At 45.7% G+C, this 22,615-nt stretch overlaps 2 protein-coding genes across 2 annotated transcripts in view; both read left to right on the forward strand.

Annotated features, from left to right (window-relative positions):
- LOC133380086 (cAMP-dependent protein kinase catalytic subunit alpha-like) overlaps positions 1–2,906 on the forward strand; it is a 65,728-nt gene extending 62,822 nt beyond the window's left edge. The window contains 1 exon segment of the mRNA XM_061616638.1: positions 829–2,906. Coding sequence (XP_061472622.1) covers positions 829–954 — 126 coding nt within the window. The 3' untranslated portion in view covers positions 955–2,906.
- Positions 2,907–7,789: 4,883 nt separating this feature from the next.
- On the forward strand, positions 7,790–16,926 carry SAMD1 (sterile alpha motif domain containing 1). The gene is made up of 5 exons (XM_061616634.1): positions 7,790–8,872; positions 10,442–10,829; positions 11,251–11,341; positions 13,271–13,379; positions 14,848–16,926. Exons 1-5 carry the CDS (start codon positions 8,159–8,161, stop codon positions 15,004–15,006), a joined length of 1,461 nt encoding a protein of 486 aa, XP_061472618.1. The 5' UTR covers positions 7,790–8,158; the 3' UTR covers positions 15,007–16,926.
- The last annotated feature ends 5,689 nt before the right edge of the window (positions 16,927–22,615 follow it).

Here is a 22,615-nt window from a genome sequence, read left to right on the forward strand (position 1 = left end):
AGGTAAATGGGCAAACTCACGTTTAACAAACATATGGATGTCTAGCTTGCCCTTTAACGGGCTCAGTCTGTTGGGGTCGCTCTCATTGCCAATGGGATAGGCTGAGCTGTATCCATTACATCAAGGATGGGGAAGCTTTTTCAGCCCAAGGGTGACATTTCCTTCCAGGCAGCCTTTCAAGGGCCACATGCCAGTAGTGGGTGGGGTCAGAGGCAAAAGTGGGTAAAGTAATGGATGTGAATTCTATCTTTTGCAGGCTAGTTTCTACATGTACTTGTGCCATACTCACATGCACCTTGCCCCCACCCCCCTCCAGGCAAGCAAGAGGTATTGCTGCAGTTCAAGGACATATTCCAGGCAGGCAGAAGCACTCAAGAGGAGTGAGGAGTGGGGCATGGGAGGGTCTCAAGGGCCAGAGAGAGACCTGGAGGGCTACATTTGCCATCACACACACCCTGACGTGAGGTTCCCCAAATGACAAGCTTGCGATCAAGATCCCTGTCCCTCTGGCCCACCTATTTTAATTTGAGAAGGTGCTTAAACCCAGGCTATGGTCTGAAGGCACATGAGGCCAGCAGCCTGCTGAAGCTAAGCAGGGTCAGGTCTGGTCAGTGCCTGGATGGGAGACCGCCTGGGGACCATATGTAAGCCGCCTTGGGTGTCTATCATGAAAGAAAGGCAGGGTATAAATGTAATAAATATACAATAAAACAAATAAATAATAGCCACATAGAGAACCCACTTTCACAGTTAATGGTATAATGTGTCTCTCATAAACCCATGGAGAAACTCATAATAACCCTTCACTTTGTTCCCTCCTCTCTATAGGTGGAAGCCCCCTTTATACCAAAGTGCAAAGGCCCCGGCGACACAAGTAACTTTGATGACTATGAGGAAGAGGAGATCCGGGTGTCCATCAGTGAGAAGTGCGGCAAGGAGTTTGCAGAATTTTAGGGCCATCCTCCCCTTGCTTTGTGCGCCCAGGAAACGGAAAGGCTGGATTTGATCAGCCCCAAGGGCCAGAGTTCCTTGCCTATATGTTAATTTTGGGAGGTGGGAGAGTGTTGGGGTTCACCTGGATCTATTTGGGCAGAAGAGAGAAAAGGGTTCATTTTGAAGCTGTGGAAACGGCAGTAGTCCGAGTGCCATCCATCCGCCTCCCACTGCAAGCTGCAAGGTGGCTCCCAGCACTCTAGGCGGGTTTTAAACAAATTCCCTTCCTCCTCACATTGACTCCAACCCATACACAAACCCTCATCGGACAGTCCCTGGTTTACTGGTGGCTTTATTTTAATATTTTTTTAGGGGAAAGAGGATATTTTGCCATTCATCACCACCTATAAAAGGTTTGGTTCATGGGGCATTGCAAGAATTTCTGGAAAGGGGGGAGGGGTGTTACTTAACCACATCTACACAGCACTTTGGTGTTTAGACCAGCACTGAATCGGTTGAGGGCCCAACCTTCTCACCTCCCCCTGTGAGACAACCTTTGTCCTTTTATCAGATCTTTTCCCCCTTCCAGGCTCTTTTTATTAAGAAAAAAAAAGTTTAAAGAAAAAGTTGGCTGACTTAAAAAAAAGGGTTTTAACAGTCTAAGCAGGGCAGTCCTTTTTTATATGCTCTGTTTCCAGCACAGTTGAATTCAGCAAGAATTTTAACTCTGTAAAAACAGCTCTTTTAGCATGAAGAATTTGTTCTTTTGGATAGAAAGACACTTTATTTCCAAGCTTTGCCTCCTATTTTTGAGATAGCAGGGGGCAATAGTCTTCACACCTGTAGGAGGAGAACAGTGGCTGGTTGCCAAGGGAGAAAGCATACTTAGAGAAGGAAATTGTCTTTCTTAAATGTGCATGCACCCCTTCTCTCTCCCCTAGTCTTGTCCCCCCGCCCCAAATCCAAATGCCTCAACATTGGCTTCACTGCTTCAGGCATCTGCCTGAATGAACGAGAAACAAACAGGATCTAGACCACCCTGTGAAACACCAGATAGGATCTAGCTAGTTCAAAGAGGCTTCTCCCGTTTGGTAAGCAATCAGGATGGGGCAAAGTCCACATAGAGCGTGAGAGTTGCAGGTGAAATACCTTGGCTGCATAGGATCCTATGCTGCCCAGCTCAAAAACCTCCAGCATCTGTTTTTGTAATACAAAGATCTTTCCAGTCTGTTGGTGGAAACTCCATTATTCCAGTCCTTAAGGGCTCCAGCCACTTGCTTTGTTTTTATGCTAAGATGATAATAGAGTGAGTGGAAGGTGTAAGGCCTGGTGTAAAGCAATGTGTGGTTTAGAAGCAAAAGTGTTGGGAAGACCCATCTACTTGGGCAAGCCAATGCGGTGCTGATTGGGGATGAGAGATGGCATCTGTTTTAAAGTCTTTTTTCCATGGATGAATGGGGATCTGTGACTCAAAGGATGTTGGGGGAAGGGCAGCCTGTTTCTCCATTTAATCTGTTCTGTTTCCTCCCCTCCCCTTTCCAATGCAATGCCTCCTTGTGTTCTGTCTTCACCTACCCCACTCCAAACACACTCTTTCTGTACACACCAGTTTAGTTTCTTTTGTTCTCTTTCCATGGCCGGGGAGCAGAGCAGTCATCTTTAGAATGATAGATGAATTATATAACACACATGGAAGCGCTGGCAGGAGCAGACAAGCTTTGCTTGCCCTCCAACTCCTCATCATCCTCATCCCACCAAAAGTTCACCAGCCTCTTCTGTGTTGGGTTGGGGAGAGGGGGGAGTTAAATACCCACCAGCCCCCTGCCTTGGAAAAAACACACTTCTATGTAATCCAACAAAACTTGTTTCACTGAGAAAAAAGCAAACCTTACTTCCTCTTTAACAGTGTGCTTTGTTGTAAACATATTTGAAACTATTACCAATAAAGTTTTGTTTAAAAAAACCCCACACAATTGACATTCTATTTCTGAAACATGGCATAAGATGAATTAGGGTGGTGGCGAGGATAAGAAAAAGCATTGGGCTGTGGTGAAATAGACAAGGAGTTTGAACATCAATATAGGAGACAGTAGTTTCAAAATGGCAGGTGCTAAATGACACTGGATGGCAAATTCTGGAATATAACTTCCTAGAGGGCGGTATATGTACTTGCATAATAGAGATGCATTAACCATTGACACAGTGGGATTTTTTTACCTATGGTTTGTAAATTGGCTGACATATGTGAAAGTGTGTGGATTGGGGAGTTGTCTGTCCTGATCAACTTTAGGCATGTCAGCCAAGAAAACTTGTTAACTAGTTTTAACCTACCAGTCAATCGTGCAATATAATGTAAGTGATATTTTGAGGCTATTTTTGGTAGGGAGTTTTCTAGCATTTTAAAGATGGAAAGTTAAGATTTCCAAATGACCATGGAAATGGAATCATGTATCTGTTACCTAAGGTTTACATTAACACTCCAAAACTGCCAGATTTCCTAGACTTGGGTGTTAATATTTTTAATGTGCCATAGCACATTAAAGCTCCTACCCTGCTTATTACAAAAGAACACACTATTTGTCTGTGTATGAAATGTTATCTGTCTAGTTACATAACATGCTATAGTGTTATGCAAAGTCTCCAAGTGCAAAAACCACCCACTCGGGGCCACTGAGGGTTGGGCAGACAAAACAGAAACCACTTTCAAGACACAAGGATGTTCAGGTTCCCCTAAGAGATCAGCCATTAGCAACATGGGCAGTCTATGAGAGTAGACTCATCTGCATTTTGCTTTTGGGAGTCTTGGGTTTCTGGTCATAGTTGAAAGACCATGCTTGCCAGCAAGGTATATAGCAAGTATAGTTGGCTACAATATCATTCTTAATCTAAATTTTGCTTTTTCTAGGTACATCTTTTCAAGCATGGCTTGAAAACGTTAAGTCAACCAAGACCTGTGGCGCGTTAAAGGCTAACTTGTTTTGTGTGGCAATAGCTAGCTAGGGTACTAGAGCACTTTGTCATGTACCTACAGACTTCTTTCTTACAACATTAACAGTTCTAGTTGTACTACAGTTGGCTTTAGGGGGATGTCAGTGCCCAAGTGAAGTGATAGAATGAAGTGCACTGGAAAATTAGGGTGAACTTTTCTAAAAGGGAATGGGAATTCTGTGAATAACCAGCATTAGGGACTCAACACTGAAGGAATATAACTTGAGTTGGAAGTGTGTGTGTGCTGGCAGCTTATCCAGTTCATATAAAAGTAAGACAACTTGGAGATGAGAGCAGCTATGAAATCCTTCATGGTTACTTTATTTTTCTAATCTAAAACAGGAGACAATTGTTTGTTTTCCCCCCTCCCCCAATGCTGGTGACCATTTGAAAGAATAATTCCACTTTCATCTCTGGTTAATAAGTGTGGCAGGCTGGTATTGTTTTCAAAACCTGCAAAATCTTTTTGACCAGAGGTGGCAGTGGGACAAACATTTGTGTACACATGGGAATTGAAATGCTCTCAAGCCACTTTCGTCTCTTAAATCTACCTGTCTCCTGCCCAGGTTGCTTTCTGATACCCTATCTGGCCCCCATTGTTCAAGCACTTCATTCCCTTCATGAAGAGGGAAAGGGGGTTCATTGAGTTCTGGCAAGTCAATAAGGAAGTCTATAGAAGCCACATCTGGCCATAAGCAAAGTCTTGCTCAGAAATTAATAGAATTAACAGCGGTTCTCAAAGTCCTCAAGCTACCAATGAAAGCAGATATAGTGGAGTTTAAATTGTAGGCCAACGAGCCTGCCTATAGTTCCTGCAACTTGTCAGAGCGGTCCACATACAACTACTGACTGCTACACAAAGTTGTGCAAAATACACACTAGGAATGTTTAAAACCCAGGAAAAAACTTAAATTTTGCAGACATTGGCTTCTTAACTCATCTTGTCCTATAAGTCAGGATCTGCTACACTAGGCAAGGAATCGTACCCCAATTTCAGTGTATTAACAGTTAGCTATCTTTGAGTTGGATTAAAATAAATTGTGACGGTTGTGGGAGGTCTGCAGACCATTTGAGTTGCATAAGAAACTTTTTACATAAAATTTAGATGCTTTACACACAAACCTTATGTGGATGTGCATATATGTTTGAAAAACTGCATATTTAAGCAGAATGTTACATTTGGCACACCCTTTGTATTCAGGATGTCTGGGAACCTTGTATTTGCTTGCTAACAAATACTGGAATCTTGAACTTGGTGTCACAAACAAGAGATGTTAAGAGTAACAAAAAATCTACAATTTTTAAAAGCAGTTGTCCTTGAAATCTGTCTGGGGCATAAATGCTTCGGTTTGGAAGAGGTCGTTGGTTTGACATTTTGGGAGTCTTAAAGAAAAAAAAAGTGGACTGGTGGGTTTAAAAAAACATACTAAAAGCTAGAATGCTTTATTCCTATCTCTGAGAAGAGGGCTTGAAAAAGAGATGGCTTGAAGGCAGTTCATTCCTGACCACTTCCTCTTACTGACTCAGCTTGTCAACATGGGCATACTACTTCTGTTTCCAGTGCCTCTATTTCCCATCAGTTATGGGGTGGGTCAGATCCACTGGTGCCCAAAGCCTGCATTGCTGCTAAATCTTGTATCTGTACCATAATTGGGAAATTATGAATTGGACTGGAAATTCTCTCAAGATTAGTTAGTGTAGGTGAAAGTATTCTGTTGAGTTAAAATAATGTAACCTAAGAAGATACAGAATCCTGATGTCCTGCTCTCATTGCATTGTTATGTGGGAACTGGGAATATAAATAAAGTTATCCACTTAATGCTTCATTACCAGCCATCATCAACTTACAAATGTGTAAATGCAGGAGCTGTCTGCCCAATAACTATAGTGCTGTGTTAATACTCATAGTAACTTCACATAGCACTACAGGTTCATAAACTTAGAGGGTGATGTTTTAGCACGCCATTTTGCTTTTTGAATTAACCAAAAATCAACAAGTAAGGTATTCTATTCTATAGGCTTCCTTATTAACTTGTCAGAATTCAAAGAACCCCTTTCTCTCTTCTTGCCTGCCCCAGGCATAAAGCAAATTATTATTTCTCATGGTGGGAAGACACCTATTATATTGGTTCTGTAGGTTGCTGCACTCTGCATAGACATACAATGTAGCAGTTAATGAGAACCAAGCCTACTCCTGTTTACATAGCCTCTGCATTCTGATTCTTGGCCATGCTAGTGTGATGAACTATTTGGAAATTGGTCCGCACATATACAACTAGAAGTGGGAGCTGCAACAAGATGTTGCAATGCAGAATGCTGCTGTCAAAGATTCCAGCCATTCCATTCACCCCCCCCACCCCGCAAAAAAAAACTAGTTGGTTAGACCATAGCTACTGAGCCCACACTAAGTTCTCATTGGGCTTTTTAAGGATTCCCTCCCATTGGGTTTTTTCACCATATTTGTTTTATACTGCTAAATCTTGAGGTTTCCCCATGCTTGCTAATAGCTTCCTCCTTGTGCATGCATGATGCCATTTGGCTACATAAGGAATGGCACCTAGAGCCTGAACATATTAGAGAGGGGAAATGACATCAGTGTATGTGACATTTTACAGCAGTCTCCTTGTTCTCTAAGAATTGGCGATCATTACCAAAGGGATGTTAGTAGTTTAGCTGTTGAGAGTAGCTATGAGGAGAGTTGGTCAGCCTTAGTCAGGAATGGGTAATTACCACTGCATCCAACCAGACATAGCTTCTCTTAAGTTAGTGAAGCTGATCTTCACATGAATGGTAGCTGATAACACTGTACTGACTATGGATATGCTTCTGTGCACCTCACCTTTACAAAAATATGAAGAGGCATATGTGAACTTGCTAGCCTTTGTCATCTCGTGCTTTGTGGCAGTGGAATTTTTCACATCAGCCTGAGTACAGAAAAAATGTACTCAAGGCCACAGTCACTCTAGTCTAGTGGAAGTTTTTTTGTCTCGTCTCTTGCAAATTCAATACTATATTGCTACCATTGCTTAGATTCTGACCTCTCTTAAAGAGAGGGAGGGGAAAATCCAAGTTACAATTCCTTAATATAACAGAGCCAGGTACAAGCTTCACCTTTTGGATCCTACTTATCCTCTTAGCTATATTTTAGCAGATGATGTTATGTCACCACCATATCATGCACTGGGGCCTTGGTGAAAAAGAAAATTAATCAAGATGAAACCTGTTCTAAAATCTGAGGGCCTCCTTTCTAACATTTCTAATAAATAAGAACAAGATCCACAGACAGCGTGCACAAGACAGTGAGAGTTTACAGTAGAATATATTGTGAACAGGCACCAAGTAGTTGTGACAATTAACAGGAATAGCCCATCCCTGTGTATTTACGTGGATGCAAGTTTGACTATGGTCAGCGAAGCTAGCTTCTGTATAACTTTGCACAGAATTGAAACCTTAATGGTGTAGCCTAGGGCTGCAGAAGCAAATATAGAAAGTGAAGGAGTGGTGGCTGGGGAGGACTTTTTTGCCGTTTCTCCTTCCATATTTCAGCGCTCGCATTTATCTGTTGTAGGCAAGAGAGGCAAGTGTACAATGGCAGGCAGAACAAACCTTCATCATTCAGGATTAGGAGAGGGCGTGGACGGTGACGGCTGTGGTTTTGAGTGAAAAAATGGGGTTGCAGAGTCCGCTCATGTGGGTCTAGGAGAGGAGGAGGGTTGTAATTTGGGCAAATGAAGAAGGGCGTATGAGAAGAAAGCTAAGCATTGCAGGAAAATGGCTGAGGTGAAAACTTCTATTCCACTTTCCACGGAAATCCACTCCTGCTACTATAAATGGAACAGCCACGGACTTTTTTTTTTTTTTTTGCAGGATTCCTGCTGTTGACTTCTGACTGACGCGGCCAGAGAGCGCCCTTTCTAGTCGGCGCGGCCGCTAAGGGGTCACCGAGAATTCTCCTGCTCCACCTTAAGCCGCCAAGGGTAGGGAGGCTACGGGAGGCAACAGCGCCTCCTTAAGCGGCTGCGGGTCCCGCTCGGGCGGTGGTGGAGGCGGCGGCGCGTGCGGCTGGGGGAAGGGGAGGGAGGAGCTCGCGCTGCCCGGACCAGCCCGCGCGCCGCCGCTTCCAGCAGCAGCAGCGCCTGCCGGGCGGAGGGTCTAGTTCGCGCCGTGCGGGCAAGAGCTGAGGCCAAGGCGGAGCGGCGCACGGGGGCTGCGAAGCCCCGGGGGAGGCGGCAACACGATGGCCGGGCCCCCGCCGCCGCCCCCGGGCCAGGAGGCGCCGCGTTACCAAGAGTGGATCTTGGACACCATTGACTCGCTGCGCTCGCGCAAGGCGCGCCCGGACCTGGAGCGCATCTGTCGCATGGTGCGCCGGCGGCACGGCCCGGAGCCGGAGCGCACCCGCGCCGAGCTGGAAAAGCTCATCCAGCAGCGCGCCGTGCTCCGCGTCAGCTATAAGGGAAGCATCTCGTACCGCAACGCTGCGCGGGTCCAGCCACCCCGGCGAGGCGGAACGCCCGCCGCCAGTCCGGCGGCCCCGCAGAGGCCGGCCCGCACTTCCCCGCCCAGCGCTCCCGCCGCCACCGCGCCGCCCCGGTCCTCCCAGCGTGCAGCGCCTCGCGCAGAGCCAGCCGCGCCCCCGCCACCTCTTCCTCCGCCACCACCTCCTCCTCCTCCTCGGCGGACCGGCCGGGAGCGACCGCCGCCTCCCCCACCCCAAGAGGAGTCCTCCCCCGTTAGCCTAAGAGAGATTGTGCGCTACTTGGGCGGCGACGGCACCGCGCCGGGGGGCGGCCGAGTGACTCGAGGCCGAGCACAGGGGCTGCTCCAAGAGGAGAGGCTGGAGAGGACTCGCTTGGGTGGTGGCGGGGGCGGCGGCAACAACGTCGCTTTGCCCAGGGCGGAGAGAGGCGCGCAGGCCCGGGCTCCCAATGCCAGGGCGTATAGGAACAAGGTAAGGGGCCGCCGAGGCGCGCTCTGGGGGGATGGGTTAGTAGGAGGTGGCGGCTGTGTCTGGTGTGGGGCGAGGGAAACGCACCGGCTGAGGAGAACAGGTGAGGCTCTCCAGGACGGAAACGGACCTACTGGAGTGCGCGCGCAGGGGGGCCCCGAACACGGGGGGAGGGGCGGGAGCGGGCGCTAGAGAGGAGCCGCTTCGGGGGGAGGGTAGGCGGCGCCCAGCCCCCAAAATGTTGCCAGCGGGCGCTCGTGCAGGTGTGCGTGGGTCTAGGAGGAAGAGTTATGGGCAGCACCCAATCAAATCGCTTTGGCACAGGAGGGGGCGCTAGGATTGGTGCCTGGCCTGAAACGGGGCAATATTCTCCCGTGCAGTTCCGAAGTATTCTGGGAAGGTTAGTAAAAAGACTGCCGTTGGATGACAAAACTCATCCTAGTCAGTGGGAACTTGAGGGGCCGATTTGGGGAGCAGATAAGATTTCCTCTTTACGTGAGTTCTGCACACCTGTGAGTGGCCCTCCAACATTAGTTCGTCGTTGTTGATTGACGTTGGACCCAGGATAGCGCCCTCTTCCCTGCCCCCTCCCGCCGTACCAGGCTCCATGTAAACATAGAACAAAGAGTCAGTTTGTGTTTGGCCTAAAGGGTTCTGTAACCTCCCGTAAAGTCGAGAGGTGGTGGGAGTAGTAAGCCCGTGAATGCCAATTGCAGGCGGGCGGGGAGAGAGCACAAAAGGAAAAATGGTGGTGGTGGTCAGGAGGTGACTAGCTTCAGAATGTAACCCAATCCAGTAAGGAACTGAGCAATTATCAAGGGTAGAATACAATTACAGTCTACTAAAAAGAAGCCCTTTTTGGTTCCCTTTTAATTTTTTCAATTTTTTGTGAAGAGGATGGTACTTTTTGTAAACTACCCAGAGAGCTTTGGCTATGGGGTGGTATATAAATGTAATAAATAAATAAAATAATACTATGTAGATTTCCATAAATCTAGGTAGATTTGCCTGACAAAGCTAGGTGCCGAAGTTTATTTGGTCTTAATTCTTCCTGGACTAGAAGGTTCCCGCTTATGTTTCAAAGAGTCTTTGAGCACATTATGGTAACATTTTGAAGGCCTTCACTGTAGAGAAGCCTCTAACCCCAGCACCTCTTACAGCATTGCCTGCTTATGAATAGGTCGGTTTGAATGGATAGGGGAAACTGAGGCAGGATTACAAGGAGGGGCTGTGACTGAAGTTGCATAGTAACTTGGAAGCAGATTGGGTTTGTCATCAAAGCAGCCAAATGCATAATCCTAGGCCTTTCTGCTCAGAAGTAAAACCCACCGAGTTCAGTGGGATTTACTCACAGGATCATAGCAAAAGGTTGCAATCCTATACATACTTAGCTGGCAGCAAGCACTATTGAAAACAATTAGACTTTCTTATGTATGGGATTGTACTGTAAAGTCAATACAAATGAAACCAGGATTTCAACAATATTAGAGTAGCCTAGAGCTGATTAATCTTAACTGCTGTGGAAGTAGGGCCTGGATTTGTTTTTAATTTACTCTTTTTTAATGTTTGTAGAAAGCAGGTGAGGAGGTCAAGGGTGAAGAAGAAGAAGAGGAGGAGGAGGAGGAGGAGGAGGAAGAGGATGAAGCCTCCACTATGTCTGAAGGTTCAGAAGTGGCACAAGATTATGAAGCCAGCAACTATAGCAGACCTGGGATAGGCCAGGTGAATGGGGACTGTAAGGACAGCAAGCATGGTGGGAAAGAGATCCCACCCAGCAGTGCCCTCACCAGAAACCTGCGCTCCCTTCAGGAGCAGCCCTTGGACAAAGGATTGGAGCAGCCTCACCATGAAGAAAATGAGCATTGTCATACAAAGGCCTCTTGGCCTGGAGAAAGTGCCTGTCACCATCTGGGGGGCAGCAAGAAAGATGGCAGCACCTATCAGCAGCCAGACAGAGCAGGTATGGGGTTGGCTGAGCTTGACTTCCTTGGGAGACCTCAGCCCTAGAGGGGCAAAGCAAAGTAGCCTGATGGTGGAACCATTTGAGATGGTGGTAAGACTATTCAAGCAGGTTTTTCCTGTGGAAATAGACCTCATGTAATCCATTATTAAGAACTGTGCCCAGAGGCCCTAGGCTAGGTTAGTAGTTGTATGGGGAGGGCATGGGAGAGAGGGGATTAGGATTATGGGAAGATGGCTTTGGCAGAGCTGAGCTCCAAGTGTTTGTGGCTTGAGAAGTGAAACTGACTTGGTTGATATTGTTTATTTTCCACCTCACAAAGGATACGTGTATACAGAGTTTCATTCATGAGCTGGTTAAAGCCCCATTGGACTTGAGACAGAACCAGGCCTATTCCCATTTGTTTCTTTCTCTCTTCCAGTGTCACCAGCTGTTGCAGGTACTGAGCCCTCTGTGCCCTCATCTCCTGGGAGACCTGGCATCCAGGCAGATGGGAGACCATTCAGTTGCACGTAAGTTTTGAGCGGGTGCAAAAACCCTTTCTTTAACAACAGCTAATTCACACGTGAACCTTCTTTAAGGAGAAGTTGCATGTACTTGAGTTCTCTGCTGCCCCCGCCTCCACCATCTGTTTTAGGGAATCTAGAATGGAGCAGTTAAGAATTCTTCAACAGTGAGGCTGATGACATCTAGGTGCTCTGGCAATGAGGGAGGAGCTATAGCTGCTCCCACACATCACCTGGTTCTGAGCAGCAGCACCACCACCTGTCTTTTAATGTTGTATACTCTGTGAAGCGAGGCTGTTCACAGAGTGAATGAGGGGCTGCTGCCAAAGTCTGGCCTTGTGTGATGGTGGCGGGGGCAGCATAAAGTTAGTCTTGCAATTCTCTTCAGCTGCTTTCCCCCTGTACTGCGGGAGGAAATGATTTGCTCCTTTATTTTAGACTCCAAACAGGTACAGAGGGCCTGAAATACTTGCACATCTTCATTAGGCTGATTTACACATTACCATCATGTGATGCCATTTTAGAGCCTCCCAGTTGGGAGCATTCCTTTCCCGCTGCTGACATAGACTTGCTATTAGTCTGGCAGCAGTAAACCATGTTCTGGGAACTCCAGGTTATTCTACTGTAATGCACTGTATATGGAGCTGACTTTGAAGACTGTACAGAAGCTGTAAAGTTAGTGCAGAATGCAGCTGCTTGATTGCTATCTGGGATCTGGTGTTATGATCATATTATGTCTGTGCTATGCCAACTCCACTTGCTCCCAGTCCATTTATGTGTTGGTTTTGACTGTTAAAGCCCTTCACAGCTTAGGACCAGAGTACTTAAGGAATCATCTGTCTTCAGATGTGTCTCATTAATTGAAGTAGGTGACAACCAGAGAAAGTATATTTTTGCTGGTGGCACCCTAATTATGGAACACTCATTCCAAAGAGAGTTGCCTGACCCCTACTTTATTGTCCTTTCAGTTCCAGGCAATTTTTTTTTATTGACCCAAGCCTTTTGGATGAAGTTTTAGTTCTGATATCTGTAATTTTGTGGCTTTTGATTTATTTTTGTATTTACATTTTAATGGTTTTATTCTTATAAACCACCCTAGGAATATAATTAAAGGGTGGTATAAAGATAGCGTTACAGGATTGGGGTTGGTTTGGATGATGTCTGTGGGTATCTTCCAAGCCTCTTATCCTGTATTAGAGAGACCTGCTGAACTGGTCAGACCAGTTCCTTTCATAGGCTAATAGCCTGGCCAAGTTTGCCAAGTCCCCCCATTAACACGTCTAAGGATTTGGCCAAGAGAAGATGTATTGCCATAGGGATGAAGCTAGCCCTCCCCCTCACCTGGCTGATGTAGGCAGTAGATTTTGGAGTGGTCTTATGTGGGGCTAGTAGCTAGAAAGATGCAGAGAGGTTTGCCTTGCTGTCTGTGCTTAATCCCAAGCCATAACTTTGGGGAGTCCCCTAGAAACGTAATGGGGAAGCAAGATCTGTTGCAGTGTTAATGCTGTGAGCCCCTCCATCTTACACTCAGGTTGTATATATGTGTAAATAAAACAATGTATCCTAAAGATACCACATTCTCTGCTGGCCCTCATTTCAAGGAAACTAAACCCTGGGTAAGCATGGGAACCCCTGGAAGTCTCCTACTGCTCAGAGATTGTGGTGCACACCACATATGTCCAGCATATATTGTACATATAATAAATTACTGTGGGGAGGCATGGCATTGTACAGATAAAACCTGTTCAAGGTGGGTTCCTTCTCTGACCTGCCATCCCCTCCTCTCCCCCTACCCCATCTGGATCCATGTGTGCACTCGCTTGCTCTCATGTTGAACTCCTGGTGAGGAGTCCCCAGCTCATGGAGTAGGAGGCCATTAGATGTCTGAAGTCTGAATTCTCTTCTGCTCTCTCCTCCTCCTCCTCCTCCTCCTAGCTCGGTGAAGGAGAAGCCGTCTGACCCAGTGGAATGGACTGTGAGTGATGTTGTGGATTATTTCACAGAAGCTGGGTTTGCTGAGCAAGCATCTGCCTTTCAAGAACAGGTGAGTACCTGGGGATATGGGGAGGAAGATTTCTCTGTGAAATAGAAAGCCCTGAATGGCATGGGCCGCATGTTTTGTAGAGCAGGGATTGGCAGTGTACGGGTGCACATTAGTTCCTAGTTGCTTAGGGGCTCTTTCTGTCAAAAATAAAACACAAGCCAGGGTACATATGTGAGCGTATGTCAAAACAGCAGTCGCCATGGGATTTCCTTATGTGAGGGGAACCCGGCTTCCTCATGCCTTTACTTTGCAAATGACAGAGGTGCTTTCCAGCGATTCAAACTTAGATTCAGTCAACCATATTGCCCCCCCCATCAGTGCTGCAGGCAGGCTATTCACATTTTTTAAAAAAACACACTACATGTATTCTTTTAAGCTCAATGAAACTGCCTTATTTTCAACACATTATTATTGTTATGATTTTTAAAAAGCATAATTTGCTTTTTAAAGATCATAAAACTGGGGCCAGAGAGGAGGCTTGATCGGCCGTAGGCTGTGCTGTTGCAATCGCCATCACTAGACCCTTGCAGAACTTCTCCTTGAGGTCATGCAGTGAAAGGAATCTGATCTAGATGTCCAGTTTGTGGCGAGTGTGCTGCTGGAGCCTAGCAACTGAAGTTTTAATGTATGTTTCTTTGTATGTACCCTCCAGAATGTTAGTTCTCTCACATTTGCCTTCCCCATTGCTCTCAGCATGGTGGCTTATGCCCCCCCCAATTGTCTGGAATTTGGTTCTTCCAGTCTTCTCTCCCCTCGTAATGAAGACTTTCTGCTTGGCCCTGTTGCACCTGTTGATGACGTCAGCTGAGGTCAAGGTCAGGTTTCACTCTCCAGGGATTTGCACCTAGAAGTGTCCCATTTTGTGAGCCGGATGCTGTCCATGGGCATCTCTTTCCTCAGAGCCATCCTTCCACGTGTCTTATTGTGATCTAAGCTCCATTGAGAATACTGTCTTAATGCACTGTGCACTGTGTTCAGACAGAGAAGGTTAAAAAAATCTTCTGGTGGCTACTTTAAAATACGACATTCTGTCTACTTAAAGGCTTTTAGCAGAAGGCTGGACATTTTCTGGAGGCTGTTACAGGTCTCGTTGGGTCTAACATTCCGTGGATATTAAACAAATGGAGTTAATCTTAGCTGGTAATGTTTAAATATCTGTAACATAAATAAAAATGGAACAGAGCTGAGTGCTTAGGGTAGGCTAAAAATGTGCATAAATTCATGCAAACATATCCCTCTAGAATGATCAACAACCTGGAGGTTGATCTGGATTTATAGAACTCTTTCCTACTCCCCCACCCCCCCGCCACTCCAGCTCATAGGGAGATTCCTTCTTCATGTCACTTAACTTATAGATCTTTGCTACTCCCTTCCAAAAAAAAAGGGAGGGAATCTGTTCTGTCCCTAATGGGAAGCCCTTGTGCCCTAAATGCCCTGATTTTTTCTGCCTGTCTTGCTCCCCCTGCAGGAGATCGATGGGAAGTCTCTGCTGCTGATGCAGCGCACTGATGTGCTGACTGGCCTGTCTATCCGCCTGGGACCTGCCCTCAAGATCTACGAGTACCACATCAAGGTGCTGCAGCAGTGCCACTTCGAGGAGGATGAGGGCGACTCCTTCATGGGCTGAGAACGGGCACAGCTTGTGGAGGGAGGGAGGGAGGGAGGGGGGAGGGGGAAAGAAGTAAATGGGGACTCTGCCAGCCGCTACTGTCTCAGCCATTTCAGCCTTTCTCTGCCTCCATGAAAACAAGAGAGCAGCTGTGTGGGAAGGGCTTTTTGACCAGAAATTGTGAGAGAAGGGTGGGGACCAGAAATGATGATCCAGGCTTTGTGGCTTCTCAATCCTGGTTGTCCAGAGACAGAAAAAAGTAGCGAGGGAGGGAGGGAGGGCTGCAAAATCCCATTCTCTCATCCTATCTGTGTTATCTACCCCAGCTTTTTACTTGCCACAGTGCACTGGCTGTTCTTGGGAAAGGGTGGAGAGGTGGGATTTTGCTCCTCTTCCCAGCCGCAATTTAACTGAGATAATTTGTGCTTCAGCACCCCCTCCTTGCCCCACCACAGTAGCACTTGATGGCCCGACTTGTTCCCTCCCTTTGTTGCTGTGATCAAGGCAAAGATAGAGCCTGCTGGAGGTGTCAGGAGGTTTTAATCAAATATCTTTTTATTCTCTTTTCTGTTTGGGTAGGCTTTTCTTCCAATTTTCATGTCGTTGCCCAGAGTCAACTACTTTTTATTATTTCTTTCCCATTTTAAAAAAATATAAATATTTAAACTGGAAAAAAAATCCCAATTGGTTTAGTATTCCCAGACCTGTTAGCCCTCTGGAAGGGGTAATGGAACACCTAAAATGAACACGTGTCTAACGGATGAATGTGTGTGTAAGAGGGGGTAGAAGTTCTGAATTCTGCTCTTAGCTCCTGGGCTGGGGGAGCTGAGTGTCATCAATTATTTGAAAGCCGTTCTGATATACTGATTAGCCAACAGTTGGGAGTAGAATGGAGGAGTTCTGGCTTGGTTCTTAGCACGATGATCAACTGGGGTAAAAGTACAGTAACAATTGCACAATCACAAAAGAGTCTAAAGTTAAACACTTAGGATTTAGAGAAAGGCTCTTTATGGTGGCAGGGGCACATAACCCGTGTGTGTGTGTGTGTATTCACAGCCAATGGCTTACCTAATGTTCTTACATGGGAAGTATAGCAGATAATATCAGCAATGTAAATGCTTTGTGAACTGGAAAAAGAGTGGGGATGGGAACTGCCCACGAGCCCTGTTTAAGAAAACGTGGTGGTGGTTTTTGCTACCTTAAGACTAGATCTTGTTAAAACAGGCCAAGCCCATAAAGGTAGACTGTAACAGCAAGAGGAGGCTGTTTGCACACATCAAGTGGAGAGGACCTAGCTGGGCCACACTACACAAAATCTGAGTATTCTTGGTGATTTTGAGTGTTCACTGTACGTAATCTTGAATACCCCCAGTTGCTTAGGAAACATTTGTTCCACAAATCAGTTTGAAACTAATTTCACTGTCATGGCTTTCTATAAAGAACTATAGGAACAGAAACTTGGTTGAGGTTGCTGAGCCCTCTTTCTTGTACTATCTTGTACCCTTTATTAAACTGCAGTTCAGCTGCAGTTCCTAGAATTCATTTTTTAAGAGCCATGGCAGGGGGGTTTGAAACTGGTATAGATTTGGAATGTAGACAGGACCTTAGTGCAGTGTGAGGATTGATGGGTAGGTAATGTAGTTGCCTTGTTTTGTTGTGACCCAGAAACAAGAGAAGTGTATGTAGAGACGCACCCCAACATGCATGACTAGAGGAATGCACAGCTAGACAGGAGCACACTGAATTTATGTTCTCAAATTTTTATTTGGAACCATGAGGGCTAGAAACTTATTGTTTGAACTTTGAAAGCAGAGGTTCTCAATGTTGTAGCACAAAAGTGCCTCAGGGGCTTACATACCGGCTGCATGTTGCCCCCTATTGCACTAGACCCTATTTTGTCCAGAGCTGGGAATAAAAAACAAGATTTTTGGGTTCTAATATGTATTGTCTTTGTTGGCAACCAGCTGTGCAAGATGGGTAATAGGAAGTAAAATGTTGTAGGAACCAGTTTAGGCGACTCTTCTGTGAGAGTGGCTTTTCAATCCTTCAAGCTCTCCTTTTGGAAACTGAGTAGGGCTATAGAACTGGGTTGCTCTTTTAGTATATTGTCATTGACTCTGCCCAGGACAGAAAGAGAATACATTAATAATTCACAGCAGTAAGGTGTAGATGAGAATGGACAAAACCAAACAATGGTTCCAGTTCCAGTGCCGTGCTTTGAAAATTCCTTTATGAGGCCTGGATGGCAGAATGTTGTGTTGCAGGTCTTGAAAGTTTCCGTACAGAGGGAAGTTCAAGACAAAAGCTTTGCAACATCAGCTACTTAATTGCTTAGGGTCATTAAAACAAACAGGGAATGGTGAAGAGCTCCAAAAGGACCTCCACAATGAGTGAACAAGTGATAAAATGGCAGATGCAACTCAGTGTAAACAAATGTAAAGTGATGCATGTTGGAACAAAACAAAATCTTAATTTCACATAAATGAACTGGTGGTGACTGACCAGGAAAGACACCTTGTGGTTGTAGTGGATAGGTCAATGAAATTGTTGACCTAGTGTGCAGCAGCTGTGAAAAAGGCAAACTCCATGCTAGGGACTGATAGGAAAGAAACTGAAAATAAAACTGCCGATAACCATAATGCAGTTATACAATTCTATGGTGGGGCCACATTTGGAACAGTGTACAGTTCTCATTGCTTCACCTCAAAAAGGATATTGTAGAGCTCGAAAAGGATCAGGAAAGGGCAACCAAAATGATCAAAGGGTAGAGCAACTCCCAATGAGGACAAATGGCAGCATTTGGGACTTTTTAAGTTTAGAGAAAAGGCAAGCCAGAGGTGGCATGACAGAAGTGTGTAAAATGATGTATGGCATGGAGAAAGTGGATAGAGAAAAGCTTTCCTCCCTTATAACACTAGAACTTGTGGACATCCAATGAAGCTTAACATTGGAAGATTCAGGACAGACAAAAGAAAATAGTTCTTCACATAGAGCATAGTTAAACTATGGAATTCACTCCCAGAGCAGGTAGTGATGTCCACCAACTTGGATTGCTTTAAAAGAGGGCTAGATAAATTCATGGAGGATAAGTCCTTCATAGACGTATGCTATGGAGGGCCTTCCCACAAGAATACAAATGACAGAAAGTAGGCTACACTAGATAGCTTTAAAAATAAAATGTATTATTAGCATAATATTGTAGCGTTAGTTTGGGAGCAGGCAAGTAGCAGAGAATCTGCACAGTGCACAGAAACTCAGTAAAGATGTGCAAAGATGGGGAATTGCCTCTTGCCACAAAAGTGCTATGATGACACTCTTGAGGACACTCAGGATTTATAAGTCACTGGGACTTAAAGGTGCTCACACTTCCTTTACAAAATTTTGCTAAAGCAAATCATTCTATGAAGTATAGTAGAGGAGTGTGTTGCTCTATAAAGCTACTCTGCTTTTACCACAGCAGCAAACATTAAATCTCAGGAATGAGCAGGCACATGGCCTTACATGACTCTGGCCTCACGTATAGGTTTTGCTTCTGTATACTATTTAACTTAGAAAAGGGTAGAGACGGTACAGCACATAGTTCTTATACCAGCCCCAACCCCCCGTACTATCCATGAAGTGCAGCTGGGCTTGTGTCAACTAAGGTACAGGGGGCTAGAGATTCACCTGTTAACTTCAGCCACTCTCTGCAGATTGGATCTTTTAAACCCCAGCCTTACCCTTGTGATAACGGACAGAAGAATTAGAACTACGCCAGGAACTTATGCTTTGTAATTTTACTCAAGAACAGAGAAGAACTAACTGACATAATTGCTCACAACCATTGTGCTTGGGATAGCAGAGAACTCCCATTCATGGAAGACCACATATGTACCATGAGTACAGAGCTGAAGGTTTAGATTGTTAAAAACTCTCCTTCTCCAGGCGTGAACAGGTACCTAATTAAAACCAAGCTCCACTCATCCTTTCAGGAATCCAGAAGTACTCCAGCATATGCAAGTTTTTAAATCCACACTAGAAATGTAGACTGTAGGGCTCTCTACAAGATTCTGGCCCAACACCAAACTCTGTGCTGCAGTATGTCATTGAAGGAACTGGTCGAGTAGCTGATGTTAAAAGCGAAGCTGCTAGGGAACTATTTCTGTCCTTCCTAGCTTTAGGTAAGCTCAATAAAGTAATCCATTACAAGTATGAAATAGTACTAGGACTGAAACCAATTTTCCCAGCTTCAGCCAGACCAGGAAAGACATACCGTACTCTGAATGTATAATCCTCCGCACCATCCTGCCCCATTTTGAAACACAAACAACAGCAGAAACTCGTGTTCATCTTTATTTTAAGAAACTAAGAAAAATCTATAATTTTTCAGTAACAATTTGCTACATTACAAAAGTTGTCACACACATGCAGACCTCAGGAGAGAAAAAACACCTTGTTACAGTAAATAAGGCTCAACTTCCAATGATGCTGCTACACAAACCTATAGCTCCTCTTGAGTGGTAAGAGACATTCCTGCATTCAGGGCATGTGTAACTATGAAGACAGAGTTACTGAGATGAAAACCATTTTGAATAAAAGCTACTGTGGAAGATAGTATTGGGCTTAAAAGGACCATAGCATCAAGCAGAGCACTGGCTTCATGATTGGACTATTCCCCCCCCCAACAGTTGGTAAAGTCTAAGCACATTCAGTCCCAGCAACAATGCAGGGTTAACTAACATTGGACTACTTGTCTTGAGCTAAAGACAAACCTCCATCTCTGTTAACCCTTTCCTAGCAGTACTTAGGAAGAGTAGCCTAATCTTAAGGCATACATCTTTCTCAGGTAATTGAAGACAGTTTGACTGAGAAACCTTAGCTCTGCCAGGTCCATTGTAGAAGGCAGAACCAGAGAATGATAGCAGTGTTAAAAGTCATTTCTCCCCCTACCTGGCTCAAGAGTTTCTCTGGCCAAAACGAGTTACTGTGCTGTGAGCCTTAAGTAACTGTTTTGGTGAGATGAAGGAGGCAATATTAAAAGTCACAATGATGGGACATAGCATCCCATAGCTAGCATGTAGAATATAGGCAGGCAGTTTTGTCCCATTTGATACTAGCAAACACTGCAAGTCCCTTGAAAAAATGAAAATGAGCTGCCTTCACGTTGATCCTGACTTATGGTTACCCTATGAATAGAGTTTTCATGGTATTCAGAGGGGGTTTACCATTGTCTCCCTCTGAGGCTAATTCTCCCCAGCTGGCTAAGGCCTGCTCAGCTTGCCACAGCTGCACAAGCCAGCCCCTTCCTTGTCTGCAACTGCCAGCTGGGGGGCAGCTGGGCTCCTTGGGACTATGCAGCTTGCCCACGGCTGCAAAGGTGGCAGGGCACATAACCCCTGAGCCACTCACTGTGGGGTGATCTTTAGCTGGCCCTTGACACCCAGGAGACATTAGTGGGGATTTGAACTCACAGCCTCTGGCCTCCCAGCCAGGCTCTCCTCCCCACTGTAAGAAGCAAAGTTTCATCACCCTAAAGTCGGCTCCAGCAGAGTCACACATAAAAAGGCTAAACTGCATTTGCCCATACTAACCAAAGCAGGGGAAGTCCTTGGCATGGCACAGCTATCCCTACAAAGTGTAAGCACCAGGGCAAGCATGCTGCCGACTGTTGCTGTGCCAATACTGAGTCTGGAAGTAGCACAAAGGGTAAGGGGCACCTGCTGCATCAGCATCAAGATCCCTGCTCTGCCAAGCTGCTGTACTTTTTGGACAACAGTTCACGATCCCAGGAAGATCCCCCCTCACAAAAGAATTTATTTACTTAATAAAATTTATATACCACTTGATTGCAAAAACCTCTAAGAGGTTTACAAAAACCATTAAAATTATCAATATAACAGTTAAAAACAAAACATTTTAAAAACTATTAAAACAGATCAATATATATGTGTTTGGATAGGCATGCCTAAACAAAAAAGCTTGAAGCAGGCGCTGGAAAGAATACAGCAAAGGCACCTGCCTGATGTCAATAGGCAGGAAAACCTAAAAAGTAGGTGCTGCCACACTAAAAGAACAATTTCTTACTAGTGGAGGACAAGTGTTATGCGGTACCTATAACAGGCCAGTTCTGCAGAGCGAAGTGCTCAAGTGGGCACGTATAGGGTAAAGCAGTCCTGTAAGTAACCTGGTCCCAAGCGGTTAAGGGCTTTATATTCCAATAATATCATGCTGAACTTGGCCCGGTAACACATTGGCAACTAGTGCAGATCTCTGAGCAGAGATGCTATATGCTGACAGGGTCTCACTCCTGTCAGCAGTATTCTGCACTAACTGAAGTTTCCAGGCCAAGTGCAAGGGAAGCCCCACGGAGTGCATTGCAGTAATCCAGGCTTGAAGTCACCAATGCTTGAATTACTGTGGCCAAGCTCTCCCAGTCCAGGAATGGCCATAGTTGTCTAACCAGGTTCTGCAGCTGATAAAAGGCATTTCTAGCCACCGAGACTACCTGGGCTTCTAGTGACAGAACTGGGTCCAGAAGCATCCCCAGGCTGTGTACCTGTGTAACCCTGGCCCAGGGCAGGCAGCTGACCAATTTCTCAGACATGGGAACCACCAAACCACAGTGCCTCCATCTTCCAGGATTCAAGCTGTTTATTTTCCTTCTTCCATCCCACCACTGTGTCCAGGAACTGGTCCAAAACCTGCACAGCCTCTGATTTGGATGTTATGGAGAAGTAGAGCAGAGTGTCATCAGCCTACTGATAACACCTTGCCCCAAAACTCCTAAAAACCACTCCCAACAGCTTCATATAGATATTAAATAGCATTGGGGATAAGATGGTACCCTGGGGCACCCCACAGCACAGCTGCCAGGGGCCTGAAAGACAATCACCCAACACTACTCTCTGGGCTTGGTCCTGTAGGTAGGACTGTAACCACACTAACAGTGCCCCAGTTCCCATACCATGGAGCCGGTCCAGGAGGATATGGTCCATATCGAAATCCTCAGAGATCGAGGAGGAGCAAGGTCACACTTGCCCTGACCCACTCTCTATAGAGGTCATCCCTCAGGTCAGTCAAGGCTGCCTCAGTCCCATGGCCAGGCCTGAACCCAGATTGGAACAGCTACCCCACCACTACCCTCTCCACCACCTTCCCTGAGCAAGGGGTATTTGCGATTGGTTGATAGTATAGATGTCCCTTCTTCCACAGATGGAGCAATTTCATGTGCTGCTCTCTTTCAGGGGAAGAAAAACCACCTTTTCCCACCAAGAGCAAGCAATTTGTTTTAGACAGGTTCCATGCAGCTATAGTCAAATATTAGAAATTTGGCAGACTTTGTAACCATTAATCACCAATAACTCCAAGGCCACAGCAGTAGCTGTACCTGCCAGTTGCTTATCTATGACAGGGAGCATCCCCACTCAAGGAGAGAAAAGTATTGCTGTATTAACCAAAAGGAGCATTGGGAGGATTTTTGTTTGCAGCTCTTACCCGGAAATTATATGCAGGAGTGACTCAAACAAGTGGTAGCATTAATTATGGCCTTGCACTGTAGACAGAGGTTGTCTCATATCACTGAAGACCCAAACAAAATGTAGAGGTCCACTGAACCAAGAGCAGCTCAAAGGGAAGTTGCACTTTCTCG

The sequence above is a fragment of the Rhineura floridana genome, chromosome 3 (genome assembly GCF_030035675.1).
Source record: "Rhineura floridana isolate rRhiFlo1 chromosome 3, rRhiFlo1.hap2, whole genome shotgun sequence".
Classification (NCBI taxonomy): Eukaryota; Metazoa; Chordata; class Lepidosauria; order Squamata; family Rhineuridae; genus Rhineura; species Rhineura floridana.

Excerpts from the sequence above, each read along its gene's own strand:
- SAMD1 (XM_061616634.1), top strand. The coding sequence starts at position 8,159 with ATGGCCGGGCCCCCGCCGCCGCCCCCGGGCCAGGAGGCGCCGCGTTAC. Across the intron at positions 11,342-13,270 it reads GGGAGACCATTCAGTTGCAC|CTCGGTGAAGGAGAAGCCGT; the intron begins GTAAGTTTTGAG and ends TCCTCCTCCTAG. Across the intron at positions 13,380-14,847 it reads CATCTGCCTTTCAAGAACAG|GAGATCGATGGGAAGTCTCT; the intron begins GTGAGTACCTGG and ends CTCCCCCTGCAG.